We start from the raw sequence: 20,625 nt of genomic DNA, 5'->3' as shown, positions 1-20,625 counted from the left end.
TAACACACCTCAACATCAACTGTTCAGAGGAGACTACGTGAATCAGGCCTTCACGGTCGAATTGCTCCAAAGAAACCACTACTGAAGGACATCTATAAAGTAACACACCTCAACATCAACTGTTCAGAGGAGACTACGTGAATCAGGCCTTCACGGTCGAATTGCTCCAAAGAAACCACTACTGAAGGACATCTATAAAGTAACACACCTCAACATCAACTGTTCAGAGGAGACTACGTGAATCAGGCCTTCACGGTCGAATTGCTCCAAAGAAACCACTATAAAGTAACACACCTCAACATCAACTGTTCAGAGGAGACTACGTGAATCAGGCCTTCACGGTCGAATTGCTCCAAAGAAACCACTACTGAAGGACATCTATAAAGTAACACACCTCAACATCAACTGTTCAGAGGAGACTACGTGAATCAGGCCTTCACGGTCGAATTGCTCCAAAGAAACCACTACTGAAGGACATCTATAAAGTAACACACCTCAACATCAACTGTTCAGAGGAGACTACGTGAATCAGGCCTTCACGGTCGAATTGCTCCAAAGAAACCACTACTGAAGGACATCTATAAAGTAACACACCTCAACATCAACTGTTCAGAGGAGACTACGTGAATCAGGCCTTCACGGTCGAATTGCTCCAAAGAAACCACTACTGAAGGACATCTATAAAGTAACACACCTCAACATCAACTGTTCAGAGGAGACTACGTGAATCAGGCCTTCACGGTCGAATTGCTCCAAAGAAACCACTACTGAAGGACATCTATAAAGTAACACACCTCAACATCAACTGTTCAGAGGAGACTACGTGAATCAGGCCTTCACGGTCGAATTGCTCCAAAGAAACCACTATAAAGTAACACACCTCAACATCAACTGTTCAGAGGAGACTACGTGAATCAGGCCTTCACGGTCGAATTGCTCCAAAGAAACCACTACTGAAGGACATCTATAAAGTAACACACCTCAACATCAACTGTTCAGAGGAGACTACGTGAATCAGGCCTTCACGGTCGAATTGCTCCAAAGAAACCACTATAAAGTAACACACCTCAACATCAACTGTTCAGAGGAGACTACGTGAATCAGGCCTTCACGGTCGAATTGCTCCAAAGAAACCACTACTGAAGGACATCTATAAAGTAACACACCTCAACATCAACTGTTCAGAGGAGACTACGTGAATCAGGCCTTCACGGTCGAATTGCTCCAAAGAAACCACTATAAAGTAACACACCTCAACATCAACTGTTCAGAGGAGACTACGTGAATCAGGCCTTCACGGTCGAATTGCTCCAAAGAAACCACTATAAAGTAACACACCTCAACATCAACTGTTCAGAGGAGACTACGTGAATCAGGCCTTCACGGTCGAATTGCTCCAAAGAAACCACTACTGAAGGACATCTATAAAGTAACACACCTCAACATCAACTGTTCAGAGGAGACTACGTGAATCAGGCCTTCACGGTCGAATTGCTCCAAAGAAACCACTACTGAAGGACATCTATAAAGTAACACACCTCAACATCAACTGTTCAGAGGAGACTACGTGAATCAGGCCTTCACGGTCGAATTGCTCCAAAGAAACCACTACTGAAGGACATCTATAAAGTAACACACCTCAACATCAACTGTTCAGAGGAGACTACGTGAATCAGGCCTTCACGGTCGAATTGCTCCAAAGAAACCACTACTGAAGGACATCTATAAAGTAACACACCTCAACATCAACTGTTCAGAGGAGACTACGTGAATCAGGCCTTCACGGTCGAATTGCTCCAAAGAAACCACTACTGAAGGACATCTATAAAGTAACACACCTCAACATCAACTGTTCAGAGGAGACTACGTGAATCAGGCCTTCACGGTCGAATTGCTCCAAAGAAACCACTACTGAAGGACATCTATAAAGTAACACACCTCAACATCAACTGTTCAGAGGAGACTACGTGAATCAGGCCTTCACGGTCGAATTGCTCCAAAGAAACCACTATAAAGTAACACACCTCAACATCAACTGTTCAGAGGAGACTACGTGAATCAGGCCTTCACGGTCGAATTGCTCCAAAGAAACCACTACTGAAGGACATCTATAAAGTAACACACCTCAACATCAACTGTTCAGAGGAGACTACGTGAATCAGGCCTTCACGGTCGAATTGCTCCAAAGAAACCACTATAAAGTAACACACCTCAACATCAACTGTTCAGAGGAGACTACGTGAATCAGGCCTTCACGGTCGAATTGCTCCAAAGAAACCACTATAAAGTAACACACCTCAACATCAACTGTTCAGAGGAGACTACGTGAATCAGGCCTTCACGGTCGAATTGCTCCAAAGAAACCACTACTGAAGGACATCTATAAAGTAACACACCTCAACATCAACTGTTCAGAGGAGACTACGTGAATCAGGCCTTCACGGTCGAATTGCTCCAAAGAAACCACTACTGAAGGACATCTATAAAGTAACACACCTCAACATCAACTGTTCAGAGGAGACTACGTGAATCAGGCCTTCACGGTCGAATTGCTCCAAAGAAACCACTACTGAAGGACATCTATAAAGTAACACACCTCAACATCAACTGTTCAGAGGAGACTACGTGAATCAGGCCTTCACGGTCGAATTGCTCCAAAGAAACCACTACTGAAGGACATCTATAAAGTAACACACCTCAACATCAACTGTTCAGAGGAGACTACGTGAATCAGGCCTTCACGGTCGAATTGCTCCAAAGAAACCACTACTGAAGGACATCTATAAAGTAACACACCTCAACATCAACTGTTCAGAGGAGACTACGTGAATCAGGCCTTCACGGTCGAATTGCTCCAAAGAAACCACTACTGAAGGACATCTATAAAGTAACACACCTCAACATCAACTGTTCAGAGGAGACTACGTGAATCAGGCCTTCACGGTCGAATTGCTCCAAAGAAACCACTACTGAAGGACATCTATAAAGTAACACACCTCAACATCAACTGTTCAGAGGAGACTACGTGAATCAGGCCTTCACGGTCGAATTGCTCCAAAGAAACCACTACTGAAGGACATCCTATAATTTAGCCCAAACAAATACCTCTCCCCCTACTGTATTTATTTATTTTGCTCCTTTGTACCCCATTATTTCTCTCTACCTTGCACATTCTTCCACTGCAAATCTACCATTCCAGTGTTTCTTGCTATATTGTATTTACTTCGCCACCATTGCCTTTTTTTGCCTTTACCTCCCTTATCTCACCTCATTTGCTCACATTGTATATAGACTTGTTTCTACTGTATTATTGACTGTATGTTTGTTTTATTCCATGTGTAACTCTGTGTCGTTGTATGTGTCGAACTGCTTTGCATTATCTTGACCAGGTCGCAATTGTAAATGAGAACTTGTTCTCAACTTGCCTACCTGGTTAAATAAAGGTGAAATAAATTAATAAAATGTGAACCCCAAAACTTCAATGGCCAATTTGAGTGCAATCCATTAACTTAATTTGATTGCGATCAAATTACGTTATGTAAAGCTTTGTTTCACAGTTGCGAGTGTAATTGGCCACAGTTCAAAAGGTGTTGATTGTCTGTTCCTTAAACGGTAACGACTCAATCCGTACCGTTTAGAAATACAGTGTCGCTTAACAGAAGGAACCCTCTTCTATGTTACAAGACCTGTATTTCTAGAAGAGAGGGCGAAGTGACCCACCCCTGATTTATTTATTTTTTTGTTGCCAGGGCCTTGAAATGTTTGCTGAGAGCGGTGTGGCGTGGTGAATGCCAGCTTTGCCCACCTTTTCACTCTGAGTATGCTCTTGTTCTGCAGCCCACCTTCTCCCTCGTGCCTCAATCTGGAGCATCGTGATTTTTTTTTTAAATATTTTTTATATGCGTCAGTTAGGGAGTCTTTATTGGATGATGTCCCAATTTATGTTTGCGGAGTGGACAAATCCCAAGCCTCGTGCATGTCAGCGCTTTGGGTTGAGGGGATCGGTGAGGTTGCCACATACAGTAGGTTATTTCTATTTACACATAAGAGACGTTCTGCGTGGAAAACCCGTGTTCACGGCCATGTGTAGCTCCCGCATGACTTTGAAATGAAAATCATCGGAGTGGCTGGGGATCTGCCTTTTCTGGACCACTTTTCCCGGGAAGCGAAAGGTCCGGACGCTTCCTGCGCGTGTGCGGTATTCTACTTCTATACAGAGTCTCTGCTTTACTCGTAGAGAACAGGCTACTCTGGTGAATGGCGCTTGTTTTTAAGTTAAATCAAAGATTTAAAAAATGTCTGCACGATCATATAAAAAGATCGTATTGGACATGAGAACAGATTATATAATAGTATAACGTTACTGTGAGACAAAACACCGCCTCGTGTACCATGAGATTTTAGGATTGTGTGAATGGTGACATTTTTCTGAACAGCGCACGCCACTAGGCAAAATATGGGCCTAAAGATTGAAATGCCTATTCCCATGAAACCGATTTGAGATCAGATGGTCCGCAATGCAAATGCTGCATGGACGTTTTCACCGGTTAAACAGTGAGAAATGTGAAGGGAGGGTGACAACAGTAGCCTGGAGGTAAAGAAGGGTGGAACGGGGGGTTACCTACGGCGCCTCGGCCTAAAATCATGTCTAATGGTTCCCTCTTTTCTACCTCTCTGTCTCTCTGTACAGGGCAGTAAACTATGGATCATTATGGAGTACCTTGGTGGTGGCTCAGCTCTGGACCTGGTAAGGGTTACAATATGTCAGTGTCCCCCCCCCCCCCCCCCCCCCAATGTCTGTTGATGGGTTTGCGTATGTGGTATGTGTGCTCACTGTATGTCTTGTGTCTAGCTGCGAGCAGGGGCATTTGACGAGTTTCAGATTGCGACCATGCTGAAGGAGATCTTGAAGGGTCTGGACTACCTCCACTCTGAGAGGAAGATTCACAGGGACATCAAAGGTGTGTGTGTGTTTAATATCTTCCGTAGAGACGAGCTGCAGTATTAGGGTTAATATATCCGGTAGTCTTGCTCTTGTGCCATGTATTGATTTCACTCATTGCTGTTGGCATTATCATGGTTGTGTGTGTGTGGTTTGGCAGCGGCCAACGTGCTCCTGTCCGAGTGTGGCGAAGTGAAGTTGGCAGACTTTGGCGTGGCGGGCCAGCTGACAGACACCCAGATCAAACGGGAGACGTTCGTGGGCACGCCATTCTGGATGGCCCCTGAGGTCATCCAACAGTCTGCCTATGACTCCAAGGTTACCAGCTTTCTGTTCTCTTCTGTCTTTAGTGGAGGGCACTTGGAATTGAAGGCGTGTCCTTTTTTCATGACACAAACATGCTGTCAAATCCCGCAAACTTAATTTCACTGAATTCCAGGCTCCTCTCTAACACACTCGCCCTCCACCAGGCTGATATTTGGTCTCTGGGCATCACTGCCATCGAGCTGGCCAAGGGTGAGCCTCCCAACTCAGACATGCACCCCATGCGGGTCCTCTTCCTCATACCAAAGAACACCCCACCCACCCTCAGTGGAGACTTCTCCAAGACCTTCAAAGAGTTTATAGACTCCTGCCTCAACAAAGACCCTTCATTTGTAAGTACAATGCCTGAGCACTTATTCAAGTGATATGAGAAATAAAAGACAATCTTGCATTATTTAGTGGTAGTCTGCCTTTAATTGTGGGCCAATATTCCCCTTTATAGAGGCCAACAGCTAAGGAGCTTCTGAAGCACAAGTTCATAGTGAAGAATGCCAAGAAGACGTCCTACCTCACTGAGCTGATAGACCGGTTGAAACGCTGGAAAGCTGAGGGACACAGTGACGGAGACTCCAGCTCTGAAGACTCTGACTCGTGAGTAGTGAAGGCTCTTAACATTGTACCCTTGACTAAGAGTTGGTAAAGATTTGATTGGAGACCCTGTCTGAACTACAGTAACATTAAACCTGTGGATCTGTTGTCTCTCCCAGGGAGTCCAGCAACAAGGAGAATGACTCCTCCCAGCCAGGCTGGTCCTTTACTACTGTTCGCAAGAAGAAAGACCCAAATAATGTGTCCAATGGAACGGTGAGTTGGGAGGACAAGGAAGTGAATGTAATTACAATGTTAGTTGTGTGATTAGTGGGCTAATGCAAACAATTCGTGAGAGTATCATGAGTCAATGTTCTCCTCTGCTTTCCATTTGATGACAGGACCAAGGCCTCCTGAAGTCTGGCAGCTTGACCACACTGATCGCCCCGGTATTCACTGAGGTAGAGACTGCTACACCAGCGCTCTTTTCTAACAGTTGTAAAGACTAGATGAGTCATCTATATTGTTTTGCCTGTCTGTCTCTACATTTCCACCGCTCCTAGCTGCAGCGCAGGGATGGACAGATGAAGGGAGGGATAGAGGAGCTGGAGAAAAACCTCCACATGGCTGAGGACATCTGCCCTGGAGTCACAGACAAGATGGTCAACCGGATCATCGACAAGTTCCAGAGGTGAGTTAGGGGACAGGGGGGGCTATAGGTAGTGACATAGACTAGACTATTGCCTGGATGGTTCTTCTGGAGATTACATGTTACAATTTGGAGCAGGTGGCATTCAACTGTGTTTTCTTTCTGTGGACTTTTCCATCAGATTTTCTGTGAGTTAGTGGCATGTGGAGGGCAGGTTTAGACGCTTGATGAGGACCACGCCTCCAGAGTGCATCATCCGCCTCTATGCCTTTTCCCACCATCCTCCATGCCTCTCCTCTGATCAGCCCCCACCAGGACCATTGGATGCAGGGAAAGAGGGAGGACTCCTGCTGTGCACACTCACTGATCTTATAACCAAAAATGTTATTTTTGATTTGTATATTTGTTGAAATATGTTTATGCTATTTTATTTAACCCCTTTTAAAAGTAGGCTCAAGCGTGTTACTGTTATTAGTCAATAGTATTGTCATATTTTAAGTCTTTTTTTTTATTATAAGGACGTAACATCAATCTTCTGCTGAGCATAAGACGTCTACTTAAGTCAGATATTAAGGATAGTTTAGTTTTCAATTTTGAGTTCATTTTTTTTACTGCTACTAAAAATGTTTAAGTAGCTATATTGTAGATGTTCAGTGTACTGCACTTGTTTCTGATGTCTAGCTTACCATCTTCATGTCACTTGTAGCATTTAGAAACCTGCTGTTTGGAGAACTGCATATCTAGTCAAACCACAGGAGTTCAATACCTCTGCTGAGAGCAGTCCGTGGGTGGGGGGAAAGGCTCAGACCAGTGGATGTCTGTAAACGGAAACTTCTGTTCGGTGACGATTCGAAAGGGGGTCACTTGTTTTGGGCATTAGGAAAGACTGTATCGGAAATGGGAAGACTTTGCTGTGCAAAAGATACAAATCATATCTATCTTGGGGGATCTTAGCCCGAGAAGGGCAATCCTATTGGAGGTTTTGGAGATCTACTTCTGAAGGAAATATGCACTGCACACACTTTGATGGGGGTGCAGCTTTTTCTAAATATGCTTGCTAGTTTATTTCCCTACTTAGACTAGATCTCAAGGGAGATGGGGTACTTTTCTGTCTTAAAGACACTATGCTCTCCCTCTACCAAAAATACTTGACAAGTGCTCAAGTGAAATGGCAATGTCGGTATTGTAATGTTTGAAACATTGGTCTGAGTCCTTGAGTACTCTACGGGGAGTGGCGTCCTTTTGAACAAATCCCAAATAAAGATTTTCTTGAGAATGTTATCAGCCAAGCTCAGACACATACATACATACATACATACAAAAGGGTGCCATCTTTGGTGTGGTGGTGACAGAGCCCCTTTTGGAAGGGAGGAAGTATGCCAACTTAACATCCAATGGTGCCTAATACTTAATTGTAGTGATATTCTCTATTTAATTGTGGTCATGTATCATCGAATGCATTAAATAGTAATAATACGTTTGTGAAGGCAATAATGCATTTGATCATTGCATATTTTTGTATTTCCTCATCAATTACATGCAGATGGAAAACCAGATTCTTTTTATATTTCTGTATCTGACCTTTATAAACTGTTGACTTAGCTTTACAGGAAGCTGTCAAATGTATATATTGGATAGTCTTTGCTTCAATCGTTGCAAAATTCATTTTGGTTTGGTTTTGAAAATAAATATTTAAATTATGAATTCCTTATTTTTTTATTGAATGTGTCAGTATTCCATAAATACATTGACTTGCATCAGTATCTTTCAACGGCAGAATGGTGGACAAGTCTACAGTATTCCCATTTTTTTTCTGTAGACGGTCCACTTCCTGTTCTGTGCAGCTAAGTAGTGCATAGAAAGTCCTTGCGGTCTTTGAAACCACATTTTCAAAAGGCTTGTTTCATTAGGAATATTCCAATAACAGCTGGAGTTCCTTAGACTGTTGACAGTGAGGTGAGACCAGTACAGTAGCCTATAAGGTCCATCAAAATCCAGCACTGAAATGGTAAGACTCGGGAGGCTGTCATCCGAGTACTCATCTTATGTGGTGGAAGTAATTACGTCAACAAATGTAAAGTCTATTCCCAAAAAATGTGAATTGTCTGACGGTTTCTTCAAGGCATACTTATGAAGTCAGGTCCATCAGTTTGGTGTGTCTCTCATGCCTTCATCTTCAAATATGACCAGTGACCGGAACCATCGGGGCCTGTGGGAATGACTCTGAAGACTGGGGTTATGGTCACAAAAACTCTTTTTAGAGATTTATCGTGTCAGGAGGACCTCCCATTGGGACCACATGCCCACCAAAGAGAATAAGCTGTGATTGGCTAGGGATAGCGCCAGTACAAATACTAACGCTCTGATTGGCTCATGACCGCTTTGTTGCTGCACTGCCTTCAGGGTCACTTAAGTTAAAGGAGTCTTCCTCCCCCTCGTCCAGCTGCAGACTACCAGATGAAATGCGCATCCGAGCCAGGGGGCCAGAGCGCACCAGTTTCCCTGGGCAGTAGTATGGGAACATGACGTCTGAGTCACTGAGGCTGATCTCTCCACTCCCTGTCCTGCTCCCGGCCCCTAGCACGCACACAGAGGTGGGCCGTTCAGGCATGGGGGACAGGTTAAGAGGGAGGTGTGTTGGGCGTGCAGGCGAGTGTCGGCGTGATAGGTGAGGGTAGTGACCTAGAGGGCGGAACTCTGCTGCTGGGGCAGAGGGCCGGAGGACCTTCACATCAGAATGGCTCCAGGAGCGCTTGGGTAGGCCTGCCTGGTAGCTGGAGTCATCACTGAAGTGGCCTGCCGTCTCCTCTCTGCCAAATTCCCTCCGACCAGCACCACAACCAGCCAGAGTGGCAGCATACAGCCCCGGAGCGATAGCCATGCTGGGAGGCACGTTGTAGCGATGACGCTGGCGCCGCAGACCGGGAGACAAGGAGGAGGGGTTGGAGAAACTGGAGGAGCGGATGAACTCGTCCAGGAGGGCGGCCTGGGGAGCAGGCCTTGGGCCGTAGTGGGACAGAGGCAGTGGGGCTGGAGCGTGGTCCAAGGAGAAAGAGGAGCAGCCAGACATGTAGGCCTGAGCAGAGAGGGGCAGGATGGGGTGCAGCTCCAGGCAGGGGTAGGGGTAAAGGTGGGAGTGAGGGCTGGGGTAGAGCAGGACCAGCTGCTGTGTATTGGCCAGCAGTCGGCCCCTCTGAGGCCCCTCAACCACACTGCTGCTGCGGTTGAAGCTCTGGGTGGCCCTCTCACTGTGGCACCGCAGCCCCTTGGGCCCCTGTAGCGCTGTGGGCCCTGGCTCAGCCCCAGAGAAGGAAGAGGAGCGGGACTGACCGAAGGCAGAAGTGTGTGCAGAGTGGGGCGGGGGGCCCTCCAGATCCATAGTGGTGAACAGCACCTCCACAGCAGACTGACTGCGCTTCCCACCCGGGGCACAGTCGGGATGGGGGAACCCACAGGTCTGCTCATACACCTGGAACACACACACACACACCCTGATATCACTGACAGCAGGTGTGTAACTTTCACCATTGTACATGACCCCCCCCCCCCCCCACACACATTACATATTATTTTATTTTTTTTAAATGTCCCCCCATAATGTATTTATCACAGTGTGATACAAAAGGAGGCGCCGGTGTGCTTTAGGACCATGCAGAAGCCTTATAGCGTTGGGAAGGCTGTTTTCCGGCACAGCAAGATGAACAGAAGCAGCTGCTTTCTGTTGAGCTCCATAAGAAAGCAGAGCAGAAACTGTCTACTCCTTAGTTGATTGATCTAGCTGGCAAGGTAACTGCTGTTTGAAAACAATTATTTGCTCCCAGTGCTGAGCGAGTGGTGTAACTGACATGTTATGTTAGCTAATGTTTAATACCCTCTCGACTGAAGTGAATGAACTACTAGCAGCTAGTTAGCTTTCAAGTAGCTAGTAGCTATCACAGCCAGTTCAGCTTTAGCTAGCCTCTAGCTATCTGTCAGGTGGCAGTATTTAACAGCTGTTGTGTGTATGGAAATGTTTTGTAGCCTTTGTTTTGTCCCGTTTCAACAGAAGTCAGTTTGATGTTGTACCATTAGCTAGAGCTAGCCAAAAGTGAACTAACTTTAGCTACTATTTTGGCCTCAATCACACTACACCTGAATCAATGAAACCAGCAGCCAACCGATTGAAGACTAATATTCTGATGTTGTTTCAGAGCAATGTGAGTTTTTATTAGTCAGTATAGCAATGTAACATTATTGATCTGTCAGTTGTCCTAGCTAATTCCCTACTTGTCACACTGACACGGTATAAACAGCTCTACAGGCAGCATTGTCATAGTGCACAGTCAGTACACAATACTATGCTCATCATGTCTTAGCAGAATCAGATGGTGACAGGTGTCCCTGCAGTTTATGTGAATTTGAGGTATAGTGAATGGATGAAAAGTTCCATCTTGAGTTGATGGGTATTCTGGTTACAGTCTGGGATCTGTGAATAATGGTAATTTCAATTATTGAACCGTTGATTCTATTCTTGGATAATATAATGTATAAATGTACACCAAGGTAATTATTTATGCAGGATCAGATGGTGACAGGGGTTTCATCAGGGTCAAGCAGCCAGGGAAAACCAGTCTGTGACAGCGCAGAGGTGAACTTTGCAGATACAACACTTTATTCCCTCAGTGCAGTAAACACTGAACAAGCCAGAAGCTTCAAAGATTGAAACTATTTTAAGGCAGTCTGACAGACCTTTAAAGTTGATATCCAAATTGTATCAAGGGTTGATAGAGGCTTTTCCCGATGACACAAAACATGTCAAAGAAAAATGTGAAGAAGACCTGGGAGATGCTACTGATGATGAACGGATACAGATGTTAGAATGCCCAATCATGTATAATCTCAGACATAAATTACTGCAGTTTTTGACCATCCAGTGAATCTGAATATCATGCATGTCATTATTCTGCTGGAGGTCTAAAACACAAAAGGGGACATATTTGCAGTCTTGTGAAGGCTGACAATTCTGGCAAAGAGTAAATTCTTTCATCTCAGCATGTCTACAGATTCTCACTGTTTTGGTTTCCTTATAAATGTGGATACTGGGGTCTGTTATCAGAAGAAACTGTGTAATCTAGAATTTATAGAGGCTAAGACATGCAAACGCCATTAATTGGATGGTTGGTTATCCTCCCACAATGGATGGAAGAAATGCCAAGTTATGTATCGCTAGATTTGATTTATTACATGATTAAGGGTACACTGTGCAACTTTCATAAGGTCTGGATGCCTTATACGGAATACTGTACAACAAAAGGAGTCTGTATTGAAAACATGCCCACGTCAGGGGAGATACCTATTTAGGCAATCCCAAGGTGCTGGGCTGCTCAGTCCTGGCCCTGGGGGTCTGCCGTACTGTTTGTAGAGGTCGACCGATTAATCGGAATAGCCGATTTAATTAGGGCCGATTTCAAGTTTTCATAACAATCGGAAATCGGTATATTTGGACACCAATTTTTTTTTAACTAGGCAAGTCAGTTAAGAACACATTCTTATTTTCAATGACGGCCTAGGAACGGTGGGTTAACTGCCTTGTTCAGGGGCAGAACAACAGAGTTTTACCTTGTCAGCTCAGGGATTCAATCTTGCAACCTTTACATTGCACTCCACGAGGAGCCTGGCTGTTAAGCGAATGCAGTAAGAAGCCAAGGTAAGTTGCTAGCTAGCATTAAACTTTTTTTTTTAAATCAATCAATCATAATCACTAGTTATAACTACACATGGTTGATGATATTACTAGTTTATCTAGCGTGTCCTGCGTAATAATCGATGCGGTGCGTATTCGTGAAAAAGGACTGTCGTTGCTCCAACGTGTACCTAACCATAAACATCAATGCCTTTCTTAAAATCAATACACAGTTTTCAACTAGCAATAATTTAAAAAAAATCGTATTGTATGTTTGTTTATATAATAATTATTATCATTTATTTTTGTTACGCTCGTCTGTTACTCGTCTGTTATTTAAAAAAAAACGGTATATATTTTTAAACCTGCATATTTAGCTAAAAGAAAGGTTAGCAGGCAATATTAACCAGGTGAAATTGTGTCACTTCTCTTGTGTTCATTGCACGCAGAGTCAGGGTATATGCAACAGTTTGGGCCGCCTGGCTCATTTGCCAGAATTTTACGGAATTATGACATAACATTGAAGGTTGTGCAATGTAACAGCAATATTTAGTTGCCACCCGTTTGATAAAATACGGAACGGTTCCATATTTCACTGAAATAATAAACATTTTGTTTTCAAAATGATAGTTTCGGGATTCAACCATATTAAAGACCTAAGGCTCGTATTTCTGTGTGTTATTATGTTATAATTAAGTTTATGATTTGATAAAGCAGTCTGAATGAGCAATGGTAGGCACCAGCAGGCTCGTAAGCATTCATTCAAACAGCACTTTTGTGCGTTTGCCAGCAGCTCTTTGCTATGCTTCAAGCATTGAGCTGTTTATGACTTCAAGCCTATCAACTCCCGAGATGAGGCTGGTGTAACCGATGTGAAATGGCTAGCTAGTTAGCGGGGTGCGCGCCAATAGCGTTTCAAACGTCACTCGCTCTGAGACTTGGAGTAGTTGTTCCCCTTGCTCTGCATGGGTAATGCTGGGAGTGAGACCGAGTCAAGACTGAGACCGGGAGGGGGACAAGGGTTCCGAGACCAGAAAAATGCAGTGCAGGTCATACTGTTCTTCACATTACCGTCTCTGGTAAACACACATTATATCAAATCAAATCTATGTTAGTTAGCGAGCCAGCCAGCTAACGTTAGCTAGCTAACAGTACGATTTAACTAGATAAACTACTTTCTAACCAAATTTGAAATGTATCATATCTGAAAATGTAGCTAGGTAGACTCTCTTACCTGTAAACATAGATGAATGCTTCTCCCTCTCTGCCACAGATGCCATGGTTGCCCTTAGTTTTGAAGATGTAATCTGAAGACAGGTGTTTCATAGAACAGCCTGTATGTTCTCTTTTAGACTCCCTCCGCATATTCGAACCTTCGACCTACTAAGCTATCATCCTCTACCTCCACCGTGCATTCCACAGATTTCAAAGCTCTGACCTCCAGAAAGTGGAGGGCAACACTTTTGCAGTTATTTGTGCTATCTTTCATAAAAATCCACTTTAGAAATCATTACCTACACATACTGAGCAGACCTTTGTTATAGACAGAAGCGTGCTACATAGCAGACCAACCCAAACTCATCTCTCGGCATGTCCAGCGCAGCCATTATCTCAGCCCATCATGGCTAGTGGGAAGGTTGCTGACTTTTTCTGTGGCTAAACCAACTAGGCTCCTAATTTAACAATTTTATTTGTTTTTACACATAGCATACAAGTTTGTTATTAATGCACATGAAAGTTCACATTTTCCAGAAGACATTTTCTGCCAAAAATGTCTGTTGGGATGGTGTCTGATGGTGTCAATGTTGACAGTATCAACATTGATTTGGCTCACTTATACTTTGCAGAAAAAGATTGCATTGGCAAGATGGTGAAACCCATTCAGAAGTAGAGTACACAAAGTGCTGCTTGCTTGATGGCACATGTAATCATAAATGATTTATTTGGCCATAGAGTACGAGGCATGCGGACCAATTTAAGGGAATGGAGGTGGCGTGAAGTCTAACACATTGCAAGAAAATTCAGCTTCAGCAAGAACAGGAGTCCATTTGCACCTTGAGACACAGGAATGCATTTAGAACAGAGACTGGCACTGAGCCGGAGGCTTGAAACGCATACAGGAGGAACTGAACTGTGAGACACCTAGTTCTGTCATCTCAAAAGAGCATGCCTAAGGATACGTGGTCATACTACAACCTTAACTCATATTACAAACCTCCGTTGTCAAAACAAACTGACCAACAAAAAAAATGCAGAAGTGAGCCGTTGGAATTGACTCACAGGAAATCTCCTATTGCACTTGTGCATTTACAAGTTTGGTTTAGAGCACATGCAATTATGCTAATTGTTTATCAATCAAATCGCAATTGATTTATAGTGTCTTTCACTCGGTCCCTTTAAATTCTGTTTAGAATAATAATACAACAAAGAAATCAACATGCAACAAAGAAATCCATATAACAGAAGGCACTGTACCTGTTTGGAGACATCAGTGAGGAGGTCAGGAGAGGACCTGCACTGCCTGTTGTCATAGTGGGCCTTGTAGAACTTCCTGGAACGTAGAGGTTTAGAAAGACAAGGGTTTATTGCTTTGCTTAACCATATTCAAGCAATGCAAACCTTTCTTTCTGGACTTAAAAACAACTTCAATGAAGATTCTCCATTAAGATTGCTTTTCAGTCCAGAACTAGGCTTAATCTGTGTTCGGGAAACCTCCCCAATAAGTGTTGTAACCTTTCAAAAGGCAGGTTCTTCCTCCCCCCTCTCCTGACACAGTCCAACAGTTGTTTCTGGGTCCTACCACTAGAGAGAGGGGTAGCACAGTGTTATCAAACTGAGTAAATGGTAAAAGCTTTTGACAAATGAATAAATTCCCCCTTACGTATCTAGTGGTCTGACCTGTATCTGAAGCAGGAGCCTTTACTGTAGAGGAAGGACTTGTGTCGGGACTTGGGCTCCTCAGAGAGACGGAAGAAGGCATGGTACTCTACACACGTCTTCCAGAAGGCCTTACACACATCACGGCTGGCCATGGCTAGCTCTACCGTGTCCTTACGAGAGGGCTGACCAAACACACACATGTAATAGAGGTCATTTCTGTCGAAATAAAGCAGCATGTTGTTTGAATAAAACCACATGTAACCAACAAACAGACAAACACCTGGTAACTAATGAAATCCTGTTTGACCACTCAGTCACACTTAACGTCTCAAACTAAAAAGAAAACTCACCACAATCTTAGCATGGAGTTTAATCAAAAAATGCTTTCTTTTAAAACTCAGTTTGCGGATTGAGGCCCAGCTGAAAGTGTTTATCTTGGTGTTGCCCTGGGAGAAGAGAGAAACAAACTGACAAGCAGTCCAAATGTAAACCTCTGTAATAAACACTGCTCTCTTGGTTCTGTTTACTTCTTGGCATATCTGTTTCTCTCTAAAAAAGACAGTCCACACTGTACAATCCACTGTAAAGCAAGAACATAGTATATTATACATGCCCTATGAACAACTCCTGTACATCTCATTAAGAGGTCTTTTGTGACGAGCCCAGCCATTACCTGGAAGACCAACACTCCAGAGTGTGTGATGGCCAGGTTGATCTTGGTGCCCTCTCCATCATTGGCAGCCTGTGGGCGGATCCCGTACATGTCCAGCTTCCGAGCCACCTCTAGCAGCTGGCTGTCTGCCTCACCTGGTGTCTGGCCCCTGGAACACACGCAGCACCAGCAACAGCCTACATTCACCTAACCACCAAACCCCCTGTCACCTCAACACGATGCGACAGTCACCTCACTGCCAGAACCATCACGCCTTCACACCTGGTATGCCTGAGTCATTAACTACTTCAGATCCTGAGCAGTGTAGGCCCTATTCTGCCCCCTCCCAGCTACCAGAGCCCTAAGCCTCTGACCCTTGAGCCCGGGAGGTATCTACCTGTGCCTCTTGTGGAAGCGCAGGATCTTCTTGTGGAGGCACTCCTGGTTGGGTACGTAGTTCTTGGTCTCTAGATGTTGCAAGTCAAGTTCCTCCTCGTAGTCACCTAGCTCTGCTACAAGTGTAAGGAAACAGTGGAGACATCACCACGAACACAAGCCACTATTATGATAAAACTGTAGTTCAATTGTAAGCATGATCATATTATGTGGCTTTACTCTTCAACGACAAACCCCAGGGGTTCTACTTACACTGCAGTAAATGTGAGACGAGGAGAGCAGCGCTGTTATCATTGCAAGTAAGACTCCCATTGGACAAATCCTGTTTAATCTGCAATGCAAACAGGTACCTGCAAGAGGGAAGTTGAATAAGCTTGAATTTGTCTTGAATAAGCATCATGTCTCTCTGTACCAAATAAGTTCCCTTAGTCAAGAGGTCCAAACCATTTGTATAGCTGGGGCAAATGTCAATTGGCACAACCTTTTTCAACAGAAGAACAAGAGAGAGTGACCTACCTGGTCAGTTCTTTCTGCAGCTGCCCTGGGTCTGGGGGGAAGAACTTCACTAGGAAGCGGAACGTTGGATCACTGGTGTCTGTAGGAGAGAGGAACAATATCCTTGATGCTCATTCCCCATTGTTTTAGTACGACAGAGAGCATGATTCAGTCCACATAGCAGAATTCACAAGCCTTTGCATAAATTACAGTTGAAGTCGGAAGTTTACATACACTTAGGTTGGAGTCATTAAAACTAGTTTTTCAACCACTCCACAAATTTCTTGTTTACAAACTATAGTTGTGGCAAGTCGGTTAGGACATCTACTTTGTGCATGCCACAAGTAATTTTTCCAACAATTGTTTACAGACAGATTCTTTCACTTATAATTCACTGTATCACAATTCCAGTGGGTCAGAAGTGTACATACATTTAGTTGACTGTGCCTTTAAACTGCATGAAAAATTCCAGAAAATTATGTCATGGCTTTAGAAGCTTCTGATAGGCTAATTGACATCATTTGAGTCAATTGGAGGTGTACCTGTGAATGTATTTCAAGGCCTACCTTCAAACTCAGTGCCTCTTTGCTTGACATCATGGGAAAATCAAAAGAAATCAGCCAAGGACTCAGAAAAGAAAGTGTATACCTCCACAAGTCTGGATCATCATTGGGAGCAATTTCCAAACGCCTGAATGTAGCACGTTCATCTGTACAAACACTAGTACGCAAGTATAAACACCATGGGACCACGAAGCCGTCATACCGCTCAGGAAAGAGGCGCATTCTGTCTTCTAGAGATGGACATACTTTGGTGCGAAAAGTGCAAATCAATCTCAGATCAACAGTAAAGGACCTTGTGAAGATGCTGAAGGAAACAGGTACAAAAGTATCTATATCCACAGTGAAATGAGTCCTATATCGACATAACCTGAAAGGTCGCTCAGCAAGGAAGAAGCCACTGCTCCAAAACCGCCATAAAAAAGTCAGACTACGGTTTGCAACTGCACATGGGGACAAAGAGTGTACTTTTTGGAGAAATGTCCTCTGGTCTGATGAAACAAAAATAGAACTGTTTGGCCATAATGACCATCGTTATGTTTGGAGGAAAAAGGGAGAGGATTGCAAGTCGAAGAACACCATCCCAACCGTGAAGCACGGGGGTGGCAGCATCATGTTGTGGGGTTGCTTTGCTGCAGGAGGGACTGGTGCACTTCACAAAATAGGTGGCATTATGGAGGAGGACAATTATGTGGATATATTGAAGCAACATCTCAAGACATCAGTCAGGAAGATGACGCTTGGTCGCAAATGGGTCTTCCAAATGGACAATAACCCCAAGCATACCTCCAAAGTTGTGTCAAAATGGCTTAAGGATAACAAAGTCAAGGTATTGGAGTGGCCATCACAAAGCCCTGACCTCAATCCTATAGAAAATTTGTGGGCAGAACTGAAAAAGCATGTGTGAGCAAGGAGGCCTACACACCTGACTCAGTTACACCAGCTCTGTCAGGAGGAATGGGCCAAAATTCACCCAACTTATTGTGGGAAACTTGTGGAAGGCTACCCGAAACGTTTGACCCAAGTAAAACAATTTAAAGGTGCTTAAATACTAATTGAGTGTATGTAAACTTCTGACCCACTGGGAATGTGATGAAAGAAATTAAAGCTGAAATAAATCATTCTCTCTACTATTATTCTGACATTTCACATTCTTAAAATAAAGTGGTGATCCTAACCAAATGTATTTGGCTAAACTTCCGACTTCAACTGTACCTGCAACTTACTTTTAACTTGCTTGGCCAGGGGCTTTAGCAGTTCCAACCACATCTGGGATTAGAAATACAGATCAGATTAGCATCCAAAGCTTGGAGTGACATCATTTTGTGTACCTTCTTTGTTCACACTTTATTTGGATATTCCATCTGTAGATGCTCGACAGATGGTCATAATATCAACAAACTATCTGTTGATAAGCAACTACTTGCTAGCGTTAGCACAGTGACTGAAAGTCTATGGATATCTGCTAGCATGTTAGTTAGCTAGTTAGCATTGGCTTGTAAAACGACCTCGAAATTGCCTCATACTGGACAGAGAGACATAAGAATGTTATCCACAAGTTCATCTGACTCTGGGGAAGTACATCAAGGGCCTCATTGCCAAGATTCCAAAGTATCCCTTTAAGGTTAGGATAAGGTTTAAGGTTAGGGTTAGGATAAGGTTTAGGGTTAGGATAAGGTTTAAGGTTAGGATAAGGTTTAAGGTTAGGGTTAGGATAAGGTTTAGGTTTAGGGTTAGGATAAGGTTTAAGGTTAGGGTTAGGATAAGGTTAGGGTTAGGATAAGGTTTAAGGTTAGGGTTAGGATAAGGTTTAAGGTTAGGGTTAGGATAAGGTTTAAGGTTTAAGGTTAGGGTTAGGATAAGGTTTAAGGTTTGGGCCAGTGGTGGAAAAAGTGCTCAATTGTCATGCTTGAGTAAAAGTTAAGATACGTTAATAGAAAATGACTCAAGTAAAAGTGAGTCACCCAGTAAAATACTACTTGAGTAAGTCTAAAAATATTTGGTTTTAAATATACTTAAGTATCAAAAGTAAATTAAATTGCTAAAATATACTTAAGTATCAAAAGTAAATTAAATTGTTAAAATATACTTAAGTATCAAAAGGTAAAAGTATAAACCATTTCAAATTCCTTATATTAAGCAAACAGCCAGGGGCACACTCCAACACTCAGACATAGTTACAAACGAAGCATTTTTGTGTTTGAGTCCGTCAGATCAGAGGCAGTAGGGATGACCAGGGATGTTCTCTTGGTAAGTGTGTGAATTTGACCATTTTCCTGTCAAAAGTACTTTTGGGTGTCAGGGGAAATGTATGGAGTAAAAAATACATTATTTCTTTAGGAATGTAGTAAAGTAAAAGTTGGCAAAAATATAAATAGTAAAGTACAGATACCTAAAAAGGTTAGTATAGTTATATAAGATATAGTATAGTTAGTATAGTTAGTATAGTCAGCTGAAATGTTGCATCTACAGATGGAGAATCCAAATCATGTGTTACTCTTCTTTTCATCCCTTAGTCGAACCTACATTTGAGTTACAGTACAGTATGTGTTCTACTGAATGACTTACATAACTGCCACACTGGTGACGGAACTCAAGGCCAAAATACTCTTTTTCCAACAGCTTCAGGTGCCCACATACTTTGTTGTAGAAATCATTTCCAAGGATCCTTTGCTGTAAACAGTAAATACGAAAGTTATACTTTGAAGTGTTCATTTGGCATTTTCTTTACAAAAATAACAACGTAGAGTAATGCAGCTTACACGGATCAGATCGGAATCATGATTTATTTCCCCAACTAAGCTGTGTGAAGATGAGGAGTTTTGACATGACCTGACCATGCATTTCACTGCAGAATAAAGAAAGAGTCAAATGATGAGAGGTAGGCTGGAACGAATGAAGGCGCTTTATGTTCAATATCCCAAGGGGATGAGGAAATCGGGCCACCTTAGACACTTTAAAACCCTGCTAACTCAAAGCTGCCCTGCAGCCATTCACATCCGTCTGTACTGGACCACTCAGCAACCTCTTCTTTGATCCACTTATTGTCCCTTCACTCATGACATAGATGCACAAAATGCCCCATGGCTTGGATGGAAAAATACTGCATGCAGTCAACAGGGATAATGGGGTTTTAAAAGGAAGTGAAATGCATTGCCAACAGAGTACAATTGGAAGAAGAATCTATTTATTTAACTGTAATAATAAAAATGATAACATCTGAATATACTTCTGTTTACAATAAGCAGAGGTATTTCCGTTGTCAAACACATAAGGCAGTGACTGTCTTTTGGCCTGTGTGTAAAATCGATGAATACTTGTGACTTCTGGTCACAAGTTGACTGGAATATAGTTATGAAAAATACACTTCTCACCTCAACCTCAAATATGCTCTCACTGTCATCCAAGAAGATGACCCGCAGTTTGAATGTGTCCTCTCTTTGTTTCTTGCGAACAACGACGGCTCTCAACTCTTGAGTTCGGTTGGGCTCGTGTCCACCTTGGCTCTCGGTCATCCTCACCCACTCGTCACGAGCA

At 43.3% G+C, this 20,625-nt stretch overlaps 2 protein-coding genes across 3 annotated transcripts in view; one reads left to right on the top strand and one right to left on the bottom strand.

The window, feature by feature from the left end:
* Positions 1-8,147, top strand: part of LOC109872789 (serine/threonine-protein kinase 26-like) — a 26,310-nt gene extending 18,163 nt beyond the window's left edge. Inside the window, exons 3-11 of one of the 2 annotated variants that reach the window (XM_020464122.2) lie at positions 4,691-4,747; positions 4,853-4,961; positions 5,103-5,260; positions 5,413-5,598; positions 5,709-5,857; positions 5,974-6,070; positions 6,196-6,255; positions 6,358-6,485; positions 6,625-8,147. In XM_020464122.2, the coding sequence (XP_020319711.1) occupies positions 4,691-4,747; positions 4,853-4,961; positions 5,103-5,260; positions 5,413-5,598; positions 5,709-5,857; positions 5,974-6,070; positions 6,196-6,255; positions 6,358-6,485; positions 6,625-6,640 (960 nt within the window). In that variant the 3' untranslated portion in view covers positions 6,641-8,147. Of the gene's footprint in view, positions 1-4,690; positions 4,748-4,852; positions 4,962-5,102; positions 5,261-5,412; positions 5,599-5,708; positions 5,858-5,973; positions 6,071-6,195; positions 6,256-6,357; positions 6,490-6,624 lie in introns of those variants that run through there. The other variant, XM_020464123.2, reaches the window with a different exon arrangement.
* LOC109872734 (FERM domain-containing protein 7) lies at positions 8,047-20,625 on the bottom strand. The gene is made up of 12 exons (XM_031808069.1): positions 20,463-20,625; positions 19,657-19,761; positions 18,315-18,357; positions 16,550-16,628; positions 16,286-16,383; positions 16,035-16,149; positions 15,659-15,806; positions 15,336-15,431; positions 15,004-15,167; positions 14,839-14,907; positions 14,581-14,656; positions 8,047-9,912 (listed from the first exon to the last, which is right to left on the bottom strand). The coding sequence occupies exons 1-12, from the start codon at positions 20,601-20,603 to the stop codon at positions 8,815-8,817; spliced, it is 2,232 nt and encodes a 743-aa protein (XP_031663929.1). The 5' UTR covers positions 20,604-20,625; the 3' UTR covers positions 8,047-8,814.

The sequence above is a fragment of the Oncorhynchus kisutch genome, linkage group LG28 (genome assembly GCF_002021735.2).
Source record: "Oncorhynchus kisutch isolate 150728-3 linkage group LG28, Okis_V2, whole genome shotgun sequence".
NCBI lineage: Eukaryota > Metazoa > Chordata > Actinopteri > Salmoniformes > Salmonidae > Oncorhynchus > Oncorhynchus kisutch.
Note: the sequence above shows the minus strand (reverse complement) of the source record. Positions and strands in the feature narration are given on the sequence as shown.

Bases quoted from the DNA above. Each gene is read 5' to 3' on its own strand.
- LOC109872734 (XM_031808069.1), bottom strand. From the start codon at position 20,603: ATGACCGAGAGCCAAGGTGGACACGAGCCCAACCGAACTCAAGAGTTG. The intron at 15,807-16,034 runs GTAGATACCTCC...CGTGTGTTCCAG, and splicing joins CGCTTCCACAAGAGGCACAG to GGGCCAGACACCAGGTGAGG. The intron at 14,657-14,838 runs GTTACAACACTT...TCTACGTTCCAG, and splicing joins AAGAACCTGCCTTTTGAAAG to GAAGTTCTACAAGGCCCACT.